At 28.8% G+C, this 22487-nt stretch overlaps 7 protein-coding genes across 7 annotated transcripts; 3 read left to right on the top strand and 4 right to left on the bottom strand.

Moving 5' to 3' along the window:
• Positions 1-9687: 9687 nt before the first annotated feature.
• Positions 9688-10770, bottom strand: GO595_007546 (oxidoreductase, FAD/FMN-binding family protein; the record flags this gene model as incomplete). The annotated part of the gene is made up of 1 exon (XM_067921022.1): positions 9688-10770. One exon carries the CDS (start codon positions 10768-10770, stop codon positions 9688-9690), a length of 1083 nt encoding a protein of 360 aa, XP_067772263.1.
• A 4830-nt stretch (positions 10771-15600) lies between these two features.
• Positions 15601-16371, top strand: GO595_007545 (uncharacterized protein; the record flags this gene model as incomplete). Its single annotated transcript, XM_067921021.1, has 1 exon — positions 15601-16371. The coding sequence occupies one exon, from the start codon at positions 15601-15603 to the stop codon at positions 16369-16371; it is 771 nt and encodes a 256-aa protein (XP_067772262.1).
• A 275-nt stretch (positions 16372-16646) lies between these two features.
• GO595_007544 (uncharacterized protein) lies at positions 16647-17273 on the bottom strand (the record flags this gene model as incomplete). The annotated part of the gene is made up of 1 exon (XM_067921020.1): positions 16647-17273. The coding sequence occupies one exon, from the start codon at positions 17271-17273 to the stop codon at positions 16647-16649; it is 627 nt and encodes a 208-aa protein (XP_067772261.1).
• Positions 17274-17433: 160 nt separating this feature from the next.
• On the bottom strand, positions 17434-17712 carry GO595_007543 (60S ribosomal protein L37a; the record flags this gene model as incomplete). Its single annotated transcript, XM_067921019.1, has 1 exon — positions 17434-17712. The coding sequence occupies one exon, from the start codon at positions 17710-17712 to the stop codon at positions 17434-17436; it is 279 nt and encodes a 92-aa protein (XP_067772260.1).
• Positions 17713-17818: 106 nt separating this feature from the next.
• On the top strand, positions 17819-18202 carry GO595_007542 (40S ribosomal protein S17-B; the record flags this gene model as incomplete). The annotated part of the gene is made up of 1 exon (XM_067921018.1): positions 17819-18202. The coding sequence occupies one exon, from the start codon at positions 17819-17821 to the stop codon at positions 18200-18202; it is 384 nt and encodes a 127-aa protein (XP_067772259.1).
• Positions 18203-18260: 58 nt separating this feature from the next.
• On the bottom strand, positions 18261-19205 carry GO595_007541 (gamma-soluble NSF attachment protein; the record flags this gene model as incomplete). Its single annotated transcript, XM_067921017.1, has 1 exon — positions 18261-19205. One exon carries the CDS (start codon positions 19203-19205, stop codon positions 18261-18263), a length of 945 nt encoding a protein of 314 aa, XP_067772258.1.
• A 674-nt stretch (positions 19206-19879) lies between these two features.
• GO595_007540 (Myb-like DNA-binding domain containing protein) lies at positions 19880-20920 on the top strand (the record flags this gene model as incomplete). The annotated part of the gene is made up of 1 exon (XM_067921015.1): positions 19880-20920. The coding sequence occupies one exon, from the start codon at positions 19880-19882 to the stop codon at positions 20918-20920; it is 1041 nt and encodes a 346-aa protein (XP_067772257.1).
• Between the last annotated feature and the right edge of the window lie 1567 nt (positions 20921-22487).

Genomic DNA, 22487 nt, shown 5'->3' with positions numbered 1-22487 from the left:
AAGTCCTTCTGCATCATTATCTTTAAATGCTAATAATTGGCGATCGGTACGACTAACATCATGTTTAATAACTCGAAATGCAGATGAAATTCGTTTATTATTATTAATTTGATCGGGTGTAAGTTTTTCAACTTGATTAACTAATTGTTTATATTCTTTACTTAATTCTTTATCAAGTTTTTTCTCGTTCAATAGTAGTACTATTAGATGGATAAACTCCAAATGCAAATGGTAATGCTTTTATTTAATATTTCAGTATCAATACCTGCATGAAATAAACGTAATTTAAATTCTTCAAAATTTTTAATTCGTCCTTCTTCATCAAATAAATTACCCCATTCTTCACTCGTAATTTTTTGATATTCTTGCCCAATATGATCTGAATATTCATCAATTTCTTCTAAAATTCGTTTATGATTAGCTCGTGCTGCTTCAGCTAATGGAAATTGTGGATCTCGTGGTAATGTATCACTATTATCTAAATGAATAATTAACGTTAAAAAGAAACTATGTAAACAATCCCAAAATTTTTTAAGATCTTCTGGAAAATTTTTTGTAGAAGGTTCTGATGAAGTATCAAAACCTAATTGAATATGTGGTGGTGTATATGGATAAACTCCTCGATGACATCGTTTATAAAATTGTAATGAATATGATTTATCTGCTGATGGAACTGCAATACCATTAATTAAAAGTTGTTCAACTAACTCTGTAACTGAGATAAATTCCATCGGTTCATATGAAAATCGTCGTTCTTCACCTTCATTATATCCATAAATTGTTAATGAAAAATCTTCATGAAGTTGTAAAAGTTTAATCATGAACACACTCTTGTTTAAAACTTTTGTTAAATTCCCATGATTCTTCTGATTCTGTATTTTTTTTTTTTTGCATAACTGCTACATGATGCATAGGTGAACCACTAATGGGTGTCCAACTAATCATAAAAATTTCATCAAAACGTGATAAAACTAACGTACCATTAGATCCTCCTGTTTGTCCATTGGTTTTATCAATGGTTGGTTCAATAGTACAAAGTTGAAATCGCCTTGCTCCACCTGCAAAAGTCATCTTGTTTGGTTTGGCTATCGGTGGAAAAATTGCTAACGGCAGTTATTATCTGTCACAATCGGATGTTCCTCCTGTTTTCCAATTTAGTATGTATATCACATTTTTCTAAAACCTAACCACAAAGGTTAACATAATAAAATTACGAATTTCATTACTCTTTTCTGATATGACGATGTTAACAATTTGCTCAATCTGTCTAAATTAGAGCGGGAATTTTAAATATTATCAATAACACAGCTATTGATGAAAGACTTAGTAATATTTTGGTAAATAGTTTTTTCTAATTTCTTCAACAAAATTTTTTTTATTAGAAAAAATTATTAAAAAAGTTTAAGCTAAGGTAAGTGTTATCATTAATTAACATTATTTTAAATATAAAACATATTTGGAAAAAGGCTCATGAAAACAACAGCTTATTTAAAGCCAAAGGAAACAACCAGTTCAAAATATATGTTTCCTTTGTCTCCTCTTGAAAATCATGTGGGGTCTAAATTTCTTTGTGGTGATGTCATGTGTAATGGTCTTTGCCCAATTCTGTAGATAGATTTCATAATGGGTCTGTTTCATCAAATCATTCAATATGTTATCCGACACAATTTTCAGTTTAGTGTCATAACACTGGAAGCAATGTAGGAATGATTTTTATCACTGGGTCCATTTTTGTTATTCCATATATATTTTTTATACTTTATTATTGTTATCATAAGCAGCAAATCCTCAAAAACTTTCCTTTTTCTCGAATGTACATTCTCTTTTCCTTTTCCCTTGTATCTCTATTTTATTTAAGCGCGACAACATTGTGATATCACAATTAATTTGTTATTTAACATTAGGCTCTACAATGTTTTTTACTTTTTTCTGTATATATATCATGATTTTTCTGTTTAAGCTTTTTCTTCGTTATCCATTTGCTGACTCATACAAGTCGCCATATTTACCAACCAATTTTTTAATTCGTCCTAAAGCTGTCACACTTGAACAGCTCCAACATGCTATAACTAAAGTAAGAATGGCACTGCCAGCATTTTTAGTTAAAGGTGCAAATGTGAAAACTTATGAATTGGAATAACTGACGTGGTAAGAAGAAGGTTCAGACATTCAACATCCGTCCAATGTTCCGATTTTTACATGCTTTTCAATTGAATCAACAAGTTATGTTTAATTATAATTCACTGTTAATCATCGCATAGGACAAACAACTTATAAAATTGTTACTAATGTTGATGCGGAATATGAACCAATGATTTTAATGAATGGAAATGATAAAACTTTTGAATTACTTAACAAAAATATATACGAATTGATTATTTGATTTCATTGTTGTTTTCATTTGATTTCCTTTTGAACCTTATCTATTGGGTACAATCCGATTTTGTCCAAATAAAATGTATAAAAAATGCGTCAACAAAAGATGACTTGCGTACAAAGTATTGCGAAAAGGATATTAATGCATCTGTAAATGTGCAATATGATAATGAGTTAATTCATATAACATATACAGATCAAATTTATTCGGAATCAAACCTAAATCCGGTACAATAAAAGTTTGTTTTTATTTATCTAAATCATAGATTTTTGGATAATGCTTTGATTAATATTTGAATATATTTTGCTGTATATACATTTTTAAACATAATATGAAAGGACAAAATGATGTTTAAAGTATAAATTTATTTTTCTATAAGTTTACTAAAAAATTAAAAATTTATTTACTTGCTAACCTTTGTTTAGATATATACGTCCAGTTTGATCATAATACGAACGAGTTATCGAAAAACGAAAAATCATCATTCGGACGGTTGGTCATTTATCGTTTTCGGTTGAGATTTGAAGCGATTCAACCGTTATAATCAAATTTTAGATGACTTTTGCAGGTGGAGCAAGGCGATTTCAACTTTGTACTATTGAACCAACCATTGATAAAACCAATGGACAAACAGGAGGATCTAATGGTACGTTAGTTTTATCACGTTTTGATGAAATTTTTATGATTAGTTGGACACCCATTAGTGGTTCACCTATGCATCATTTAGCAGTTATGCAACAAACACAAAATACAGAATCAGAAGAATCATGGGAATTTAACAAAAGTTTTAAACAAGAGTGTGTTCATATTAAACTTTTACAACTTCATGAAGATTTTTCATTAACAATTTATGGATATAATGAAGGTGAAGAACGACGATTTTCATATGAACCGATGGAATTTATCTCAGTTACAGAGTTAGTTGAACAACTTTTAATTAATGGTATTGCAGTTCCATCAGCAGATAAATCATATTCATTACAATTTTATAAACGATGTCATCGAGGAGTTTATCCATATACACCACCACATATTCAATTAGGGTTTTGATACTTCATCAGAACCTTCTACAAAAAATTTTTCCAGAAGATCTTAAAAAAATTTTTGGGATTGTTTACATAGTTTCTTTTTAACGTTAATTATTCATTTAGATAATAGTGATACATTACCACGAGATCCACAATTTCCATTAGCTGAAGCAGCACGAGCTAATCATAAACGAATTTTAGAAGAAATTGATGAATATTCAGATCATATTGGGCAAGAATATCAAAAAATTACGAGTGAAGAATGGGGTAATTTATTTGATGAAGAAGGACGAATTAAAAATTTTGAAGAATTTAAATTACGTTTATTTCATGCAGGTATTGATACTGAAATATTAAATAAAGCATTACCATTTGCATTTGGAGTTTATCCATCTAATAGTACTACTATTGAACGAGAAAAACTTGATAAAGAATTAAGTAAAGAATATAAACAATTAGTTAATCAAGTTGAAAAACTTACACCCGATCAAATTAATAATAATAAACGAATTTCATCTGCATTTCGAGTTATTAAACATGATGTTAGTCGTACCGATCGCCAATTATTAGCATTTAAAGATAATGATGCAGAAGGACTTAAAATGGTTACACAACTATTACGTACATATTGTATATTTAATCCACCGATTGGATATCTTCAAGGTATGAATGATTTATTTGTTCCAATATTATTAGCATTTTTTACCACGTTGGGATGAAAAAGGATATCCAATTAATGAAAAATAATGAACGTATTGAATATGAAGAATATTATCCATCAATTTTTTGGTGTTTTGATGCTATGTTACATAATATTGATCATTTAAAATTATTAGCTAATGTTACAGAACAATGTAAAAAACAAGCAGAAACTATTTTTCAAATTATTTGTAAAGTATCACCACTTGCAGCTATTTGGATGCGACGTAATTCACTTAAAGAACTTTTATGGTGTTATTCCGATTTTGTTTTATTATTTAAACGATCATTTAGTGACATTTGGTCAGTTTGGTTACAATTAAATTGTTCGCCATGTCCGCAAACGTGGTTAGCATACTTTGTGGCAGCGATAATTGTTCAAGGATTTAATGAATTGGCACAAATTACAGATGTTAATATTACTACGATGATGGATAAGTTCCCAAAAATTATGTCTAATATCCCATTCCATAAAATTGGGAAAACATCACTTTGGTTGGCAGATAAAGTTCCACCAACAATTGTTAATCGGAATGAAGAAATTGATGATAATAAAGAATTCTTATTCTTTGAAACTGAATGGACAGGTCCATGTAAAACAACACGAGAAAATAAAAAATAAAAAATAAATAAAAAATATTTAATCAAAAATATTTAATCAAAAATATTATTTTTTAAAATGATTTTAATGGTTTAATGCCATCAAAAAATAAATTTGTTCAATAAAATTTCTGTTTTGTTCTCCGAAATATCAAGTTGTGAATGATTATTATTGTTTTAATCAACTGTCACTTTCCTTATCAGACAATTCGTTGGCAGGGCTGTCACAACAAAGTTCCTTGTGAAACTTTCAAATATTATTTTTAAATGTTTTAATATATATTATATTTTATAAATGGTAGTTCTTGAAATCTTAAGGATGATTATTTTCAATTTTCTTCATTTTATAATTACTTTATTTTAAATCGTATCTAAAAGTTCCTTGAAGTGGCGGTGGATGCATACAACTTTTTTCTTTCATTTTTCAAGTAAAATTGTAAGCTTTCATACATCCAGCTGACTATGGTCTATATTAAAAAAAAAATTTTTATTTTATACATTGTTTGATTGATGAACGCTCATCATTTTAGGAAAACAACAAGAAAATTATGATAAACTTTTACATAATGATTTTAAACTTCATAAATATGTTAAAAAATCGTTAATTATATACAATGAATTAACGATATATTTGTTATTTTCATAATAATTTACTTTTTGTTCAAACTTAATTTATCACAGATAAAAGCAGAACTACTCAAGACAAACACTTATTTGAAATTGAAATATCTTTCTTTTGATTTTTGAAAAAATAATGCATTTTTACCATAATATCTCTAAATTTCCAATTTTTTATTAATATAATTTATCATTTACTTTTAGTGTTTATGATTTGGATAAATTGGATTTACTATAATAATCATATAATAGAAGAAACATAAAATTTGCTAAATGACAAAAATGTTCGTATTTATTAAATTAATAAACAAATTAAAATATTTTGTTCTTAAAATATGTTTATTTATATCTGACTGATAAATTTTTCTTCTTTGAAATCGTCTGCAAATGGATCTTCTTCAATATTTGAATTATTAATACCAACTGAAAATGTATTATCGATTTCATTGATTTTATTATTATTTTCATCTGAAACATTCATTTCTTCTTCATTTTGTTTTCGCTTCTTATTTTGATATTTAATCATAAAAATTATTATTATCATTATAAATACAATAATTATTACAATTACAATAACAATTATAATGATAATTAATGTATTATTATCATCATTGTTCATTATTACATCTTCGATATAAGAAATATAAAAGAAATTTGAATAATACGTAAAATATTCTGGATAATATATAATTGTATAATTATAATATATGAAATCGCTATAAATATATTTAGTTTCAGATTCAATGAAAGTAACTGAATAAGATTTTATGAATGTGTAATAATTTGATAAAGTTTTTATAAACGATAAAGAATAAGTTAAAGTATAAGTATTAACCAAAGAAAAATTCATCGATAATGTATTAACATAAGTATTTGAATCAAAATTATTTTTTGATTTTGTAAATGTATTTGAGTTAGTGAATGTGAGTGTTGGCGGGAGACATTCGTCAAGTGTTGTTCCCTTAGTAATATTCATATTTCCAAATGTTTCATTTTGATATGTTTCTATTGTCATAACTGTTGTTGTATTTATATTAACAAATGCATCATTTTGTATTTCTGGTGAAATTTCGCCATTAAAATAAATACATTGAAGTGATGTACAATTAAAAAATGCACATGAATTAATATATTGAACATTTTCATCAATAAAAATTCTTTCTAAATTATTACAATAAGCAAAAGAATAATTCATAATAGAAATGACTGAATTTGGAATTGTAAATGTTTTACTTTTCATATTCGGATAACTAATAATATATGTAATTTCTTTATCATATAAAACCCCAACATTTTCATAATTCGAATATTTAAAATTTTCTTCTGAGACATTAATAAATTGAAGTTTCGTACATTCTAAAAATGCATTCCCAATTGAAGTAACTGAACTTGGTATATAAATATTCACAAGATTTGTACATTCTCTAAATGCATCTGAGCCAATACTTCGGACGCCTTCATATAATGTTATCGTTTCAAGTACTATACATTGACAAAATGCATTATCACTAATGATATTACAATGAATTGTAATATTATTTTATGAAATACATTCTGCAAATGCACCACCTCCAATTCCACTCATTAATTTATCTGGAAATTGGACATATTCTAACTTTGTACATGATGCAAATGCTCCACTACCGATATTTCCAACTGTTTCTCCAATTATTACTGTTGTTAATAAAGGCCATTCTCTGAATGCATTATTTTCAATCTCGCCAACATCAATAATTATAACACGTTCTGTATCATTCATATAATCTTTTGAATAATCAATGGAATCAGATATTGTGAGTGTTTTTGTCTCTTCGTCATATGATTGCTTTGTGTTAACAAAAAATATAATCATTAAAATCGGAATAACTTCGTTTTTTTGATGAATGCTTTTCTGATTAAAATAAATTTCGAAAAAGAAAGTAAAAACAAAAAATATGAATACGAACAAAGTTATATTTGGATATATAGAAGTAATTAATGCATTAAATATCTTTGGTAGATTTTCAAGAATATTATTGCTGCAATTCATTGATAAATTACATGGAAAACTTTCATTAAAATGATATATATTATGCGAGATATGAAAGATTGCAGTTATTTTGGAATAAAAATACGAAATTATTAAATTTGAAGAAACAAAATGCTTAAAACCTATTATATTGTTATTTATAGAATTTTTGAGTGAAGCGCATTGCAGTAAATGATTTATGTTGTTTGCTGTTTGAATTTTTTGTAAATATATTTTACTCTTTATGAGTTCTCTCTTGTTACTTGGCATGTAATGAATGCTTTTGTTATGCATATGCTTGTTTTATTCTCAGTGAGAGAATTTAAATAATAATTATTTTGAATAAAAACATTGTTGTTGATATTTACGAGGAGGATGAAAGTGCCAATGTGAATAAATGTTATCATCAATTGGGAATGGACATCACATTTCATTGTTTTGATATATGCCTTTATAATATTGGTCATAGATTTAGCTTTAACAAATATCCTCAAATTTTTAATCAGAAATGTGTGTAACAACTGTTGTTCAATGTGATACGTTGTGAGTTTTCTTCGAATTTATTATGGATGTTATGAAAGCCACATGTAACATTAGGTGACATGAGAAGATTTCATTTACTTGCTCACAAGTGTAGAATTGACATTTGAATGTATTTAAGGGAAAACGACAAAAAACAACCAACTTTTTATGAAGAAGTTTCAATTGAATAGTCATTCGATATTTGTGCGTTCATACCAAAATTGTATCATAACATTTTTTGTTGAAATGGTTTTCTATGAACTCGTCATGGCTTAAATTTAACAGCCTATTGTATTTAACTGTAAAATAGGATTCTCAAATTGTATTCGCTTACAAAAAATAAGAAGGGAATTACGGTCACTAAATACTCGGAATTGATATCAAGATTTTCTAATCAAAAACTTGTTTCATTGAATATAATGATGTTTATTTATTATTTTATTTTTGTTTAAAGTTTGTCAATCATTAGCGGTGTAACCTATAGCAATAATTGAAATAAATTTGAATTATCACATGTTTGAATGTAAAAAATGAATTATTATCAAAACACTAATTTTAATTAACACGAAAGATTACACCACTAATAAACTTAAAAAAAAAACATGAAACTGGAGTTTTTTTTTTAACATTTTGATATTATATCATTATAAATCGGCGGCAGCAGATATATCAAAAGAATATCTATTTTAGAAAGACGCATTGAATTTCATGAAATACAATAACTAAATAGGGTATTCATTCGTCTTATAATATAGATGAGTAAGATTGTTATAGAAATAAATATACTGTTTATACTCAAGATGGATATGTAATCGAAAATAATGTGAACCAGATAGAAGAATCATTAACTATTTCTGTTATTGATGGAATTATTAATCTTTCTAAAGATTCTGATGGAGATTATTTCTATACTTTAAGTGATAATATATTAAAGGATTATACTTTTGTAAGAAAGTGTATAGTTAAAGAAGAAGCAAATTGTATAACATATATAAAATTAAGAAATAATATGTAATTAATTACTTATAACGATACTGATAAAATTAATGACTTCGAAATCGATTTTGATGAAAGTTCAAATATAAATTCCATAAAATTAAACAGTAACTTTAAAGTTGTCACTGATAGAGATTTTGTTCAATTTTCTAAATCATGGAAAGGTTCTGTTTTTACAAAAATAATTGAAGGTGCTTTTAAACAACTGTTAAAGCAATTAAGTTAACAAATTAAATTATATGCTTCTATAAATGGTGTTGATGAAGGAAATCCCATTTAGTCCAAACAAATTGTATACAAGTGTTGAAGTTTTTCTGCGTGCATTAAAAGTTAAAGAGTCAAATAATGGGTATACATTAGAAAACATAAAGATGGAATTGGACGGAAAATTTTGAGTCCAAAATATTTTTATCAATATGGAGAAACAGTTGAATATTAAAAAGTGATCAATTATCCTCTAGGCAATATCCAATGCGTGACTGATTCTCCAAGATTTTATTTCCTGAAACTTCATCCGAAATATCATCATCAGTAGAAACTTCGTCAGTAAAATAATCATCACTAGAATCTTCTGAAATAACTTTTTCTAATGAAGAAGATAAAAATAGAATATTCAACTATACTTCGGAAGTATACTTCCATCAGAATCAAATTATTAATATTATTTAAATTCAGAAATGTTAAATAGATTTTGTATAATTTTTTTTGATATTCCCCTAATACCAATTTAACATAACATTAAATTTGATGATAACAACCAAAGAAACGCATTTTATTTCATTACAACTTATGTATAAAACAAAACAAAAGTCATACGAATGAATGAGTTTTTGTTTTACTTAAACTCGTGGCATGTGGCAGTATACGCCGTTGTCACCATTGAACAAGCAAGATCCGCAGTTGATGCAGTCGGCCCTATCCAACTTTCCATCCTTGAAATCGTTGATGATGTGTGGGTTACATATGAATGGCCTTGACATTGATATCAAGTCTACGCCTTCGTTTTTGACCAAATTTTCCATTTCGCTGAATATTCTATTTCCACCTACTAAAGCGTAGTGCACTTCCGGATGATCCTTCTTCAATTGCCTATATGCCTCCAAGTTGTACATCCTTCTGAACGGTACACCTTCGTAAGCCTTCTTGATGATGTTCTTCATCTCTTCTCTTTTGTTCTTTTTAACACCGCGTACAGCGCACTTCTCATTGTAGTCAGACATCATGAAGTATCTCGCTTCCATTCCACATGAAAGTTCGAAGAAGTCGACTTTGTTCTTGAGCGTTGCAATGTATTTAGATGCAATATTAGGTGTAACACCATTTGGTATAAAGTCATTAACATTAAGTTTCACTGAGATAGAAAATGATTCAGGAACTTTGGCACGAATCGCAGTAACAATTTCATCAATAATACGTGCACGATTTTGGCCATATTTATCAGTACGATGATTCTTAGCTGGAGAGAGGAAGAATGAAAGAAGTTCGTAGTGCGCGGCATGAACTTGGATTCCATCAGCACCTGCAAGATATGAAAGATATGCTGAATTTGCATATTCGTCAACAATACTTTCTACTTCGGGGATTGTAAGTTCATGTTGATCAGGTGTAAGGGCTGTGGGTACATATGGTACATGATCTTTCATTGTAGGATCAATGGAACCTGGACCGCCATGGACAATTTGAATGACAAATTTGGTGCCGTTTTTATGAATACGTTCGATAACTGGCTTCCAATCATCTGAATGTTTTTTAGTGAACATGGCACCTTGTTTTGGTACAGCAAAGGCTTTGTTCGTGACTGAAAAACCACTGGTAACTATAAGTCCAATACCGCCTTTAGAAAGATCTTCAAAACAATCAAAAAATCTCTTGGTGGCTGTGCCATCTGGATTTGCTAAACCTTCCCAAGTAGCAGAACGCATGAAATGATTGGGAATGGTAAGGGGACCAATTCGTTTGGGAGTAAAGAGAATAGAGCCTGCTTGAGACAATAAGAAGTGAAATCAATTTCTAACTTCATGCGCCCGATAAAATGCCTTATCAAATTTTATCGGGGATTCTATGCGCTTTGGTGGTTATGACGGTTTTTTAAATGCTTTCCATCCAAATCCTTCACAAATTCATAAAAAAGTTTGAACTATTCAAAATATATCGCTAGATAGCAGACCTTATAACAGATGCCTAAACAAGAATATTTAATGTTTTTTTTTCAAAATATTTTAATGAGTATTATATTAGTTGAGTTCTGATTATTTATTGCATATGCTGAAGATTAATAAAAATTAATGTAAAAGAATATTCTTTGACTCTGAGTATATTTTAATGTCAAAACATTGGTGAAAATAAAAATAATATATGAGAAGTTCGAACAAAATATGTTTTCATATTGCAAATCGCAAAGATATTATTAATTCTATAATAGCATAATCAATAATAAGTTCAAAACAAATTTTAGTTAAGAGTCTCATTGATAAAATTCATTTTTATATAATTTGAATTTAGACTTCTGATACAAAAAATATTTAATGAAAATGTTTACTAAAAATATCATTTACATCTATTGGTTACTACAATATTTGAGCAAGTCATCGAAATTTTCAACCTTTTGTATGAACTTTTTTCTATTTTCATCATTTAACTTATCACAAACCATTTCTTTAAACGACGAATTTTCATTTGCAACTAATTTACAATAATAACAAAATATCAAAAAATTCGAATTATTAATAACTTCATCAGTTAATAACATTTCTTCGAATTTGAAATTATTTTTCTTCAATAACAAATAAACACTTTGTGCAAAATTCACATTTGTGTTATTTGAAATTGCCAATTTAAACAACAAATTCGAAATCTCATCAATTTTATTAAACTTTTGATCATTACATAAAATATTATAAAACATTAAAATTTCATTATTTCTCATGTTAAACATCTCATTTAAGTTCTCAGGATATTTTTTCATTATCACGTTTGAATATAAATCATTTTCATTATACACATTAATCACACCATAAGAAAACAAAGGATTAACAAGAGGAGAAACGCAAATTATTTCGTCGATTAAATTTTGTTTTATAATTGGCGCAAATTCGATGAATAACGATCGATAAAATGCTCTAAATTGCGAAGGCGGCAAAATCGAAAAGAAGTAAATTATATCATTTGATTTAATATCATTTTGTTCAATACATCTAATTGATGGAATTATATATTTATAAATTTCGTCATTTAGAATCAAATTTTTTAATTTTTCGTTTTGTTCGACATTTAATTTACAATATGATAATATATTTATAACATAATATTGAAATGAATTCTTTTTCTGTAATAATTTTATTAATAAATCAATTAAATTATTATCAATTTCTATTTTATTATCGATTTCGTTATTATATTTCATTGAAAACAATTTATTATGTATCAATGGATAATTTTTATTATTTATTAAATATTCATTTTTAGGTTTAAAACATTTGTTAATTAATGAAGTAGATAATGTTAATAATGAATTATTTACCTTTTTATCAAACAAATTCTCAACAATTTCATTGAGTTTATCACATTTAGAAAATTCAGATTTTATTTGAAAGTTATTCGAAAACGCAGAAAGATCTAAAGATACAACAGAACGAATGAAGAACCATTTCATTCCTTTTTCGGCGGTAAATGCGTAATTTAAATTACGTATTGAAACACCGAAATAACCAAAACTTATTAAAACATTTTCAATTAATTTCTCTAATTCGTTTGGTAACTTTAATAAATTACAAGTTATAGTTGTTAAAAACAAAGAAATCGAATATAATGAAATATCAGTTCCATCATATATTAATTTTTTAGACCATTCTTCAATACGTTCAGTTGAATATCGATGTTTATATGAATAATAAAAGAAACCAATAATAAGTCGAACATCATTAATATTATTATTTAAAATAAAATCTTCGACTTCATTTATCGGAATAGTTAAAGTTTTATTCGAGAAATAGAAAAAGTTTATAATTGATATTAATGTACCATCAAATAAATTCTTAATTCCTTCTTTAATAATTGGTTCATTATAATTATAGTTTACTGTTTTATATTCGGATTTTATGTTTTGATCATTTGGAATGATCCAGTATTTGTTTGGTATCGAATTTTTACATTCTTCAACCCATTTTTGATGCTTTTCGATATTAGAAAATGCTAAAAATGTTGGAATCTTTTCAAGTGGTTGATTAACATAAGGCGCAATCTTTTGAGCAATTTCATAATTCGTGGAAATTATATGTTTTAATTTCGAATGATATTTTTGAATTGCTATTTCAGGACCATAAAATTCGATAACAAATTCTCCGAAATCATTTGAATTTTCATATTTTTGAAGTTGATTTTCGATAAATTCTTTATCATTTTTAATCAAGTTTAATAAACGTAATGAAGGAATTGGAATATAATTTAATAATTTCATTAATATATTTGTTAATTCTTCTTTAATTTCATTCGAAATTTCGATTTTTTCATATAATTTCGATATATAATTTATTAATGATATTAACATATGACCAATCATTGTGTTCGATAAATTTGTATTATAATGTTTTATAAGTTTAAAAAGTTCATTTTCATTTAACCAAATATTAGAACCGAAATTATTTTTCGATATATTTAAACCATTTGTTATTACAAAAATAGTATCAATAACTTTATTAAAACAATTTTCATATTTTAATTTAGTTAAATTATTTATAGCGATACAAAATAACTTTGGTATTAAATAATTAAAGTCAAGTAATTCGATAATTATTTCTGGTTCATTTATCAAATTTAATGTTAATTCAGTACAATTATTAAACCAATCGAAATTATATACATATAAATCAATTGGATATTTATTTAATAATTTTTTAAATTCATGTAAAAACAAATCGAAGTTTAAAACATTATTTAACTTCAAATAGAAATAAATTATTTCTTTAACATTAAATTTAAATCGTTTATCATTTAAATCGGGTAAAGAATTTAATAACTTTAATACATAATAAGGTAAAATTGGTTGTTTCGGTATCGGATTTAATAAAGTATTAATTGCTTTATAAGCAAATTCTTCATTACATTTAATTAACTTTGGAAAATAATATTCCATGTAATCAATTAAACAACAAAAAATTGGTCCATTTTTCTCACTTAATAATAACTCAAATGTATTTAAGACAATGTTTTTATGTTCTCCATCATCAATTAAATTAAATAATATTCGAAGTGATGCTAATCGAATTTTAATGTCATAAGTCTTAGCAAACTTTAAATATGGAAATAATACATTTTGTTTGATATTACAACATTTTGTTAATGAATTTAATGCATCTAAATAATAATAACTTTCAATGTTTTTACATGATTCATATAAAAACGTATATATCGGTAATAATGAAGTTTGCTCATCAAATGTTAACTTCTTACGACATATAAATGGAATAAGTTGTATAACACGTTCAAGATTTTCATTTTCATTATATAAATAATCAGAAATTCGAACAATAATCGGAAGAAAATCAACGTCATTTAACGGTTTGGAATTAGCTAAAATAAGATTAATAAATTCAAAGGAACTTTCAGTAAAAATTAAGTTCATGTATAACTTGTAGTTCTTTTTAAGTAAAATTATTGTTGGATTAACATATTTGATATTTTTGCACATTTTTAAAATTAACTTATGGACTTGTTCTTCATTGCTGATTTTGCAGAGATAATGCCATGTTTCATTGGTGATATGAACGTAATCAGAAAGACTAAGAGCATTGAATACACATATGAAAAACATATTCCACTTACTTTGTTCTGCTTCTGATAGAGTGGGAATGGAATATGAAAGAATGGGAAGGATAGAGGAAAGAATACCAATTGGAAATGATTTTATTGTATTATAAAAATCTTCCTTATGAGTAAGCTCATAAAGACTTAGCCAATGCAAAACAAATCTTTCTGCTCTACTACGTAGTTTTACATTTGTGTTTTTTGTAAGGGGAAAGATGTGTTCGAAGATATGAACAACAGTTTTTGGATCATTAAAATATGTAAGTTTCATTCGAGAAGTAATATGATATACATTTTTTGTAGCTCTTTCTATGTAGTTTTTATCTGATACATCTTCTAATTTTTTAAGGTATTCTTCGATTTCATCCATTTGATAATATTTTTAAATACTTTACATTTATTGAATTTTATTCTGTCTCCAAACGGTTTATTGCAAAAAAAAACCGTTAATCGCACAGATGCACTATTTTTGAAATTTCTTGCTTGTTTTGAAGTAAATAAATTATATCAATTCATATTTTAAAACATTTTTTGTAAGATCGCGAAAATAAAAAGTGTATAAGATTAATTCATCATTTAAATAGAAATTGATCATTAATCTTTTTTTGCTAATAATTATGCAAATTTCATGAATATCACAAAAAACAATACTAATTAGCCACAAAACCGCATTAATGGTAATGCTTTTTAAATGCAGAATATTTTTAAATTAATTATTTTTATCAAATATTTCCGGGCATTTCTTTAACAACAAAAATCCTCCAAAAAGAAGGTCTCATTTTTAAACATAATGAAGAAACGTTGCGATTCTATGATTATCTTATAATAAAACTTCATTTTATTTCAATAAAAATTTACAGTTAAAATTTTGGTATTAAATGGTTTATTACAAGAAGTGATCTGAACAATTACGTAAATTATTCAAATATCGGGAAAAATTTGTCACTTGTATGGAAGAAAAAAATATCTTTGGAGAAAAGCCAAATAAGGAGGAAATAAAAGTCGAAGATGAAGCTGAAATAAAGACTGAAAAAAAGAATGAGGAAGAGACAGTCGATAGCTCTGAAGACGATGATGAAATCCTTGACATTCTTCAAAATATGAGAAGTTATATTGATCAAATCATCCAAAAGAGGTCAAGCCGCAAGTCAAAGCAATCACCATGTGACAAACAAAAGGAAACCAGTGATAAAGAAGAAAAACCTTGTAAGAAAGGTCATCGCAAGCATTTTGAAAGTGATTCATCTTCAAGCGAATCTGGCGACGAAAGGCCATGCAAGAGGAAGCATTTTGAATCCTCATCTTCTGATGATGAATCAAGTGAAAGCGATAAAGAAAGGCCACCACGACATTTCCATGACAAAATGTGGGGCCATCGCTGCTGTAAAGATCCTTGCTTTAAGAAATGCAGTATGCCACCACCATGGTTAATGAGGAAGCGTTTCCTCAGGAGATTTGGCATGATGCCACCTCCTCCACCATGGCATTTCTGCAAGCATATGATGCCACCACCTCCTCCACCACGATTTATGAGAGGCCGTTGCTGCAGGAAAGAAATGAAGCATATGAAATATGGAAAACACATGCCACCTCCACCACCACCGCCACCTCCTCCTCTACCACCACAGGATCCATACTACGACATGTTCTATCAGCAAAATGATTTCATGCAGCCAGGTTACGAAATGCAGCCACAATTTTGGCAACCACCAATGTGGTAAAGTGAATTTTGGGGTGAAATTCACCAACATCAAGTAAAACAACCCCGAAAACCGCCTTTTCGAATTTAAAAAGTGAAAATTTCTGAGATTTACACATTTTATACTTTAATATTTGCATTTTTATAGTTATTGCTTAATGCTCTTAGGTTATCTAATTATGAATGAATTAATTAAACCATGAAGAAGATTAAAAATAGGAAAAATATTGTTTACCAATTTTGTTTATCTTATTGTTAAAATCATATCGAACGCACACATTAAATTATGGGCTTGCCTTAGAAGAGTTCCTCTTGCATTTGGTAGAGGAGTTCTTCTGTCTTTAAAATTGATAGGTTAATGTCGAATTTATTGGCAATAAGAATTTGGGCAGCTTCTTCTGTGGTAACAGGATATATGTCAACAATTGTATGAACCATTTCTTGAAATTGAGTTGATGCAGGGAAATTTTGATAGAATTCAGCAGATTCAAAAAAGTCTACGATGTCACCTTCATCATTTCCTTTAACTGTAATAGCATAGTCTATACATGGAATTGCATAACCCATTCCAATAAGATTTTCTTTTAATTTTTGGATGTCAAAATTATTATTACTATTGCTGGTGATTATAGGTGGCGCCTCTAGAATAGGATCTGGCGTTTTACACCTGGGTGGAGGATCTTTTTCTGTTGGTTTTTTAAAAATTATGATTGGTATATTTTCTTCGTTTTCATTCTTGAAAAAATCAATAGTCATATTATCATCTGAAATAAGTCTTGACATATAAACAAGTTGATGGGATGGAATATCTAAATTATACTTTTTAGCAAGAGCAACCCGCATATCACGAACTGTAGTTTTCGGAGGAAGAAGTAAAGAATATTCTTTTGCTAGTGGAGTGGTGAATTTTAATTCGATTTGCATTTGCCTAAAAAAAATAATTTTTTCAATTATAGGGGTTTAAACGTTCGAATAAATGAACCCATACAATCAAATTTTCGCCCAGCAATTAGACTGTTCAATTCCACAGATTTTTGTTATTAAAAGGTAAGTTATATAAATGTTTAAAGGATTACATTCTAATTTATTTGGCTTGTGCTTCACGGAGACGTTTGATTGCAGCGCGGGCTGTGAGAGCTGCTGGTGTTGATGGAATATAAGCACCACCTGTAGTTGCCTTACCACATTTTTGGCATTTCCAAATACCAACAACTGTTCTTCTAACAGATGTCTTTCCACAGAATGGACATGGATATTTCTTACGTTGTGAAATCTCAATCTTTTTTATTGTCTTACGAAGGGAAGCACCATAGCGAACACCATATTTACCAACAATACCAACTTTCTTTGTTCTGCGAGCCATTTTCAAAAAGGCAGGCCAAAACCGTTTTTGACGCTTATTTCACATCACATGTCCAATTAAACAAGTTGCCCGTTAGTCTAACCGTCAATGGTCGGCCCTTTTACCAATGGGTCGCATCAGAACCAAGACAACGAAAAGAGCCTCACGTCTTATCATTGAACGTTTCTACGGACAACTCAGTTTTGACTTCCAAGACAACAAGCGTGTTTGTGATGAAGTTGCCACCATCCCATCTAAAAGAATGAGGAATAAGATTGCTGGCTATGTTACACATTTAATGCGTCGTCTCGAGCGCGGTCCAGTTCGTGGTATTTCATTCAAACTTCAGGAAGAAGAACGTGAAAAGCGTGACAACTGGATGCCAAAAATTTCACAACTCGAACAACCAACAATCAGTGTCGATCCAGACACCAAAGCTATGCTTGCTTCCATTGGTCTTGAAAAGATGGAAGGTGTTGTTGTTAGAGACAATGTTCGCCGCCATAAATAAATCATCTGATTTTTCTCAAGGCTGGATCGAATTTAAAAAGAGATTTTTATTCTGTTTCTTAAAGGAGCCACTTTTCCTCTTCTTCTTCGTTTTCTTCTTCAGCTTTTTCATTGTTCTCATTATTTGAATTTTCGGGAACATTTGCAGCTGGCGTTGGTTTTTCGGCCGCTTTGGAAGGCGCCTTGAAGCTGTATATGATTCTAGAGATCTCTGGTTTCAAGAAGCTGAGAATTACATTCTTTTGAGCAATTGCAATTAAATCTCCATCTCTGTTTTTGACGCCACGAAGGAGCATATCTATCATCGAGAAGTCCTCTGTCTTAGTGAACCAATCTTGTTGAAGTGCTTCGTTGAAGAGATTTTCGGCAGCGACAATATCATTTCGTTTGAGATGAATAACAATTGCAGATACAACACAATGTGCTGCGTTGTCGTAGTTCTTGAGAAACAAAAATGCCTTTTTGGCACGGTCCCATACTTGGAAAGTCTCCGGATATTTTTCCATATCATTTGCTAATATGGCAAAATCAACAAAAGAGTCTTTCTCCCAATGATACTTTTCGGTGTTCTCAATGACATCAAGAAGAGTGTCGTAAAGAACGTAAGCAACTTCTGGATCTGTTTGTTTAAGTCTTTGAGCCATTTCTTTCATACGACGAATTCCTTGGAGTGGCTGATCGCATTCAAAGAACCTGACCTTTGCTTCTTGGAGGAGACGAAGAACTTCATTGGATTCATTATGATTGAGAGCTGCTTTTGCTGCTGAAACATAGCATTCACCGGATTTTCCTTGAAGTCCACTATTATCATATGCAATGGCAGCTTGTTCATAAGCTTCTTTAGCTTCTGCAAACATGTTGAGATTTGAATAAGCATCTCCTGCTTTTGAAAATGATGACGAAGCTGTAACATAGTCTGGCTTGTGGAAGAAAGACTTTTTATTGGCGCTGACGCCAGCTTTCATAAAGTTATCTGCTTCCTTGATTTGCTTTGGATCGTTCATTTGTTTTTTTGAAAGATAACCGTTTCATTGGACGGTTTTATGAGAAAATGAATTTTTATAACATTTCGTTTTCAGAAGAAACTACAAATTTTTTGCATAAGGAAACCATTATTTAATTGTTCCATATTATATAAATTAATCTATAAGATGTATTTGATAATTTTGTTCAACTAATTAGTGAAATGTTTTCCGTACAATTTGAAAAATATTTCCCATAAATATAGACTTATTGAAAAATTTATGAACAAAATTAAAGAATAAGATTAACATTGAATAATAAATATCAAACATTCGACCAAATTGAAGAACTTCTTGTTTCGGTGCCACTTTTGGGCATTATAAACTATTCAAAATCACATTATTTTATTTCTTTATTGTGAGCATTTGTTCCAATGAAAACGTCAAAAAAGACTAAGGCAGATGCAGCACATCAAGATGAAGTGAATAAGGAAATAAAGTGTTGTACGTGTGATAGAGTTTTAACAGGCAAAAGGCATATTCGATGTACACGTTGTCCTGATTTTATTCAATGCTTAACTTGTCTATCAAATGGTCGTACCTCAAGATCACATGATATTTCTCATATGTTTTATTCTGTTTACAAAAAATCAAAACCACTTTTTAGGGAAGATTGGGATAAAGAAGAAGAAATCCTTTTACTTTTTGGAATAAAAATGCTTGGCTTTGGGAATTGGCATGAAATAGAAAAAATCATTGCAACAAAATCAGCTCTACAATGTCAAGATCATTACATTAATACTTATATAAAATCCCCAAAAGCCCCATTTCCTGTCCGAAAAGTCCTCCCAAGAGTTGATCCAGAGCCAATACCACTTAGCTATCAAATACGTGATACAGAATCCAAACCATCAATAGGTCATAAAGATAATCTAAAAAAAAGGAACAAAACACGCCCAACAACCACAGGTGAATACTCAGATTACATGCCGTATCGCCATGAATTCGATAAAGAGTATCAAAATTCTGCCGAATCAATTGTCGGATCTCTCAAATTCTGTAGCGACGAAACTGAATCCAGTTTCCAATCCAAAGTCGAACGCCTCCAGTCGTATAATTTCATTTTACAGGAGCGTCGATTCCGAACAAAGATTATTGAAGATTGGCGAATTCAAGATATCGAAGTCAAAACCGATTCTAAGATGAAACATACTATAGTTGGCAAAGATATTGAACTTGTTCGTCTTCTAGATCCAGCCACTAGTGAGTTAAGAGAGATCAATTCCAAAATCCTTCCACTTGCCCCTTATATTGGGCACAGAAAAACTTTACAACTTGTGCAGGCTGTCGACAAGAACATACAGAATGACTTCCATATCAAAACGCTTCGGACATGGCAATCGTATCACATCACATCTCTTCACGAAGGTCATATGTTTAAGGCACTGAGTAACTACGTCAATGAAAAGATCACTGACATCGACAAATGGAACGACTTAATACGGAAATATGGCAACACTAAAAGTCAGACTGTCGAAACACAATTCCTTTCGCCTGAAGAAAAAATCCTTTGCGCGAGCATAAGAGTAAACCAGGACATGTACCTGGCAATAAAGGAGTTTATGATTAGGGAATACTCCGTTGATGGACATTTTGATCGAGAAAAATTAAAGATGATAACGAATAAGGACCTGACGCTGAAGCAGTTGGAAGAAATCTACGATTACATGGTCGGAAACGGATGGATCGCAGAATGATGGAGTTTCTATACATCTCAAAAATATTAATAAACATAGAGTAAACCTTTTGTTTTTAAGGATTCATTCTTCTATTTTTGGATATTTTTATTTTAAAATTCAATTAATGATAAATGTGTTTCAATTTTTTGTTTATTTTTGATGATTTAACTGATGTTTCATGCAGAAATTAATCAAAATATGCTTATAAATTGTAGTTGCTGATGTATTAACATAAATTTCTATTAAAGTTTACATTAATTACACCTCTTCACTAAAAAATGAAGAAATGGTGTCATATGAAAATTAAACATGATACAAGATTTTATGTGAAAACTATTAAATTTTAATTTTATTATTATTTGATCAATATTATGATAAAATATATCAATATTTTAAGATTTAAGAAAATTTCAATTTTTTTTATTTATTATACAAAATTATATTTATTAAGGTGCCTATATTACAAATAAAAATTTTTGACTCGATTTTATTAATGATAGAGAATTGTCCATCGCCTTCAAATGTTCCGACGTTTTGCAATTTAATGTTTCTTAATGATATACAATCCTTAAAACAATATGACGGAAATGTATCAATTCTTTGTAATGAAACATTACATAAATTAATACATCCCAAGAATGCGTAATCACTAATTTTATTTAATCGAGGAAAATTAATTGACTTTAATGACGTACAATATTGAATGAGATCCACAATATTTGAGTAGAGGAAAATCAACAAGTTCTAATCTCGAACAACATGAAAATGCATACTCGGAAATTTCTGTAACATTTGGAAATGTAATTCTTTCTAGGTTCATGCAATTTTGAAAAACACTTTCACCAATATATTTTAAGGAAAGAGCTTCAACGGAAATCAGATCTGGACACCTTGAAAATAGATATGATTCAAAACTCAAAGCATTTGCTAAGGAAAGATATTTCAAACTCATACAATAGTCAAATGAAACATATTCAGTGTTTTCAGCTGTAGTAACTATGGAAATGTTTTTTTTTATTGATATGCATACAAGAGAATAAAGAGCCGACAATTTGAAGTCAAAACTTTAAAAATAAATAAACTTTTGAAAAAAATTGACAACGATTTTTTAATAGTAGATCGTTTACTTTTCACAGAAAAAACAAATTTAAATTGTAATTGTAATAAAAGAGCTTAGTATGAAAGAACGATATGTTTCTAAACTCTCTATTTCAAATATTCGTAATACAATATTAAATTAATCGTCCGTTTTTACCTATGGTGTAATTCTTCTTGAGCTCCGAATGTAACACATTGGGTTACCAATGAATCAGACAGTGTTTCTTTTACAAGAATGACCAAAATAATCCAACAAGCAATAGATCTTTCTGTACTCTAGAGATATAGGAATTCTGTCAATGCTTTATGGAATTAACAATACAGAAAACAGATCAAGAAATCGCAAGTAATGAATTATCAAACTGTATTTAAATCTCAAAGGAAGCTTATACCTGATATCTAAATAATGTGATAAGTTTAAAAAAGCTCAATCGTGAAGGATAACAGTGCAAAATTCATAGACAAAACAATCTAAAACGAGTTAATT

The sequence above is a fragment of the Histomonas meleagridis genome, assembly GCF_020186115.1.
Source record: "Histomonas meleagridis strain 2922-C6/04-10x chromosome Unknown contig_54, whole genome shotgun sequence".
Taxonomy (NCBI): Eukaryota; Parabasalia; order Tritrichomonadida; family Dientamoebidae; genus Histomonas; species Histomonas meleagridis.
This window is presented reverse-complemented; position numbering and strand designations above follow the sequence as displayed.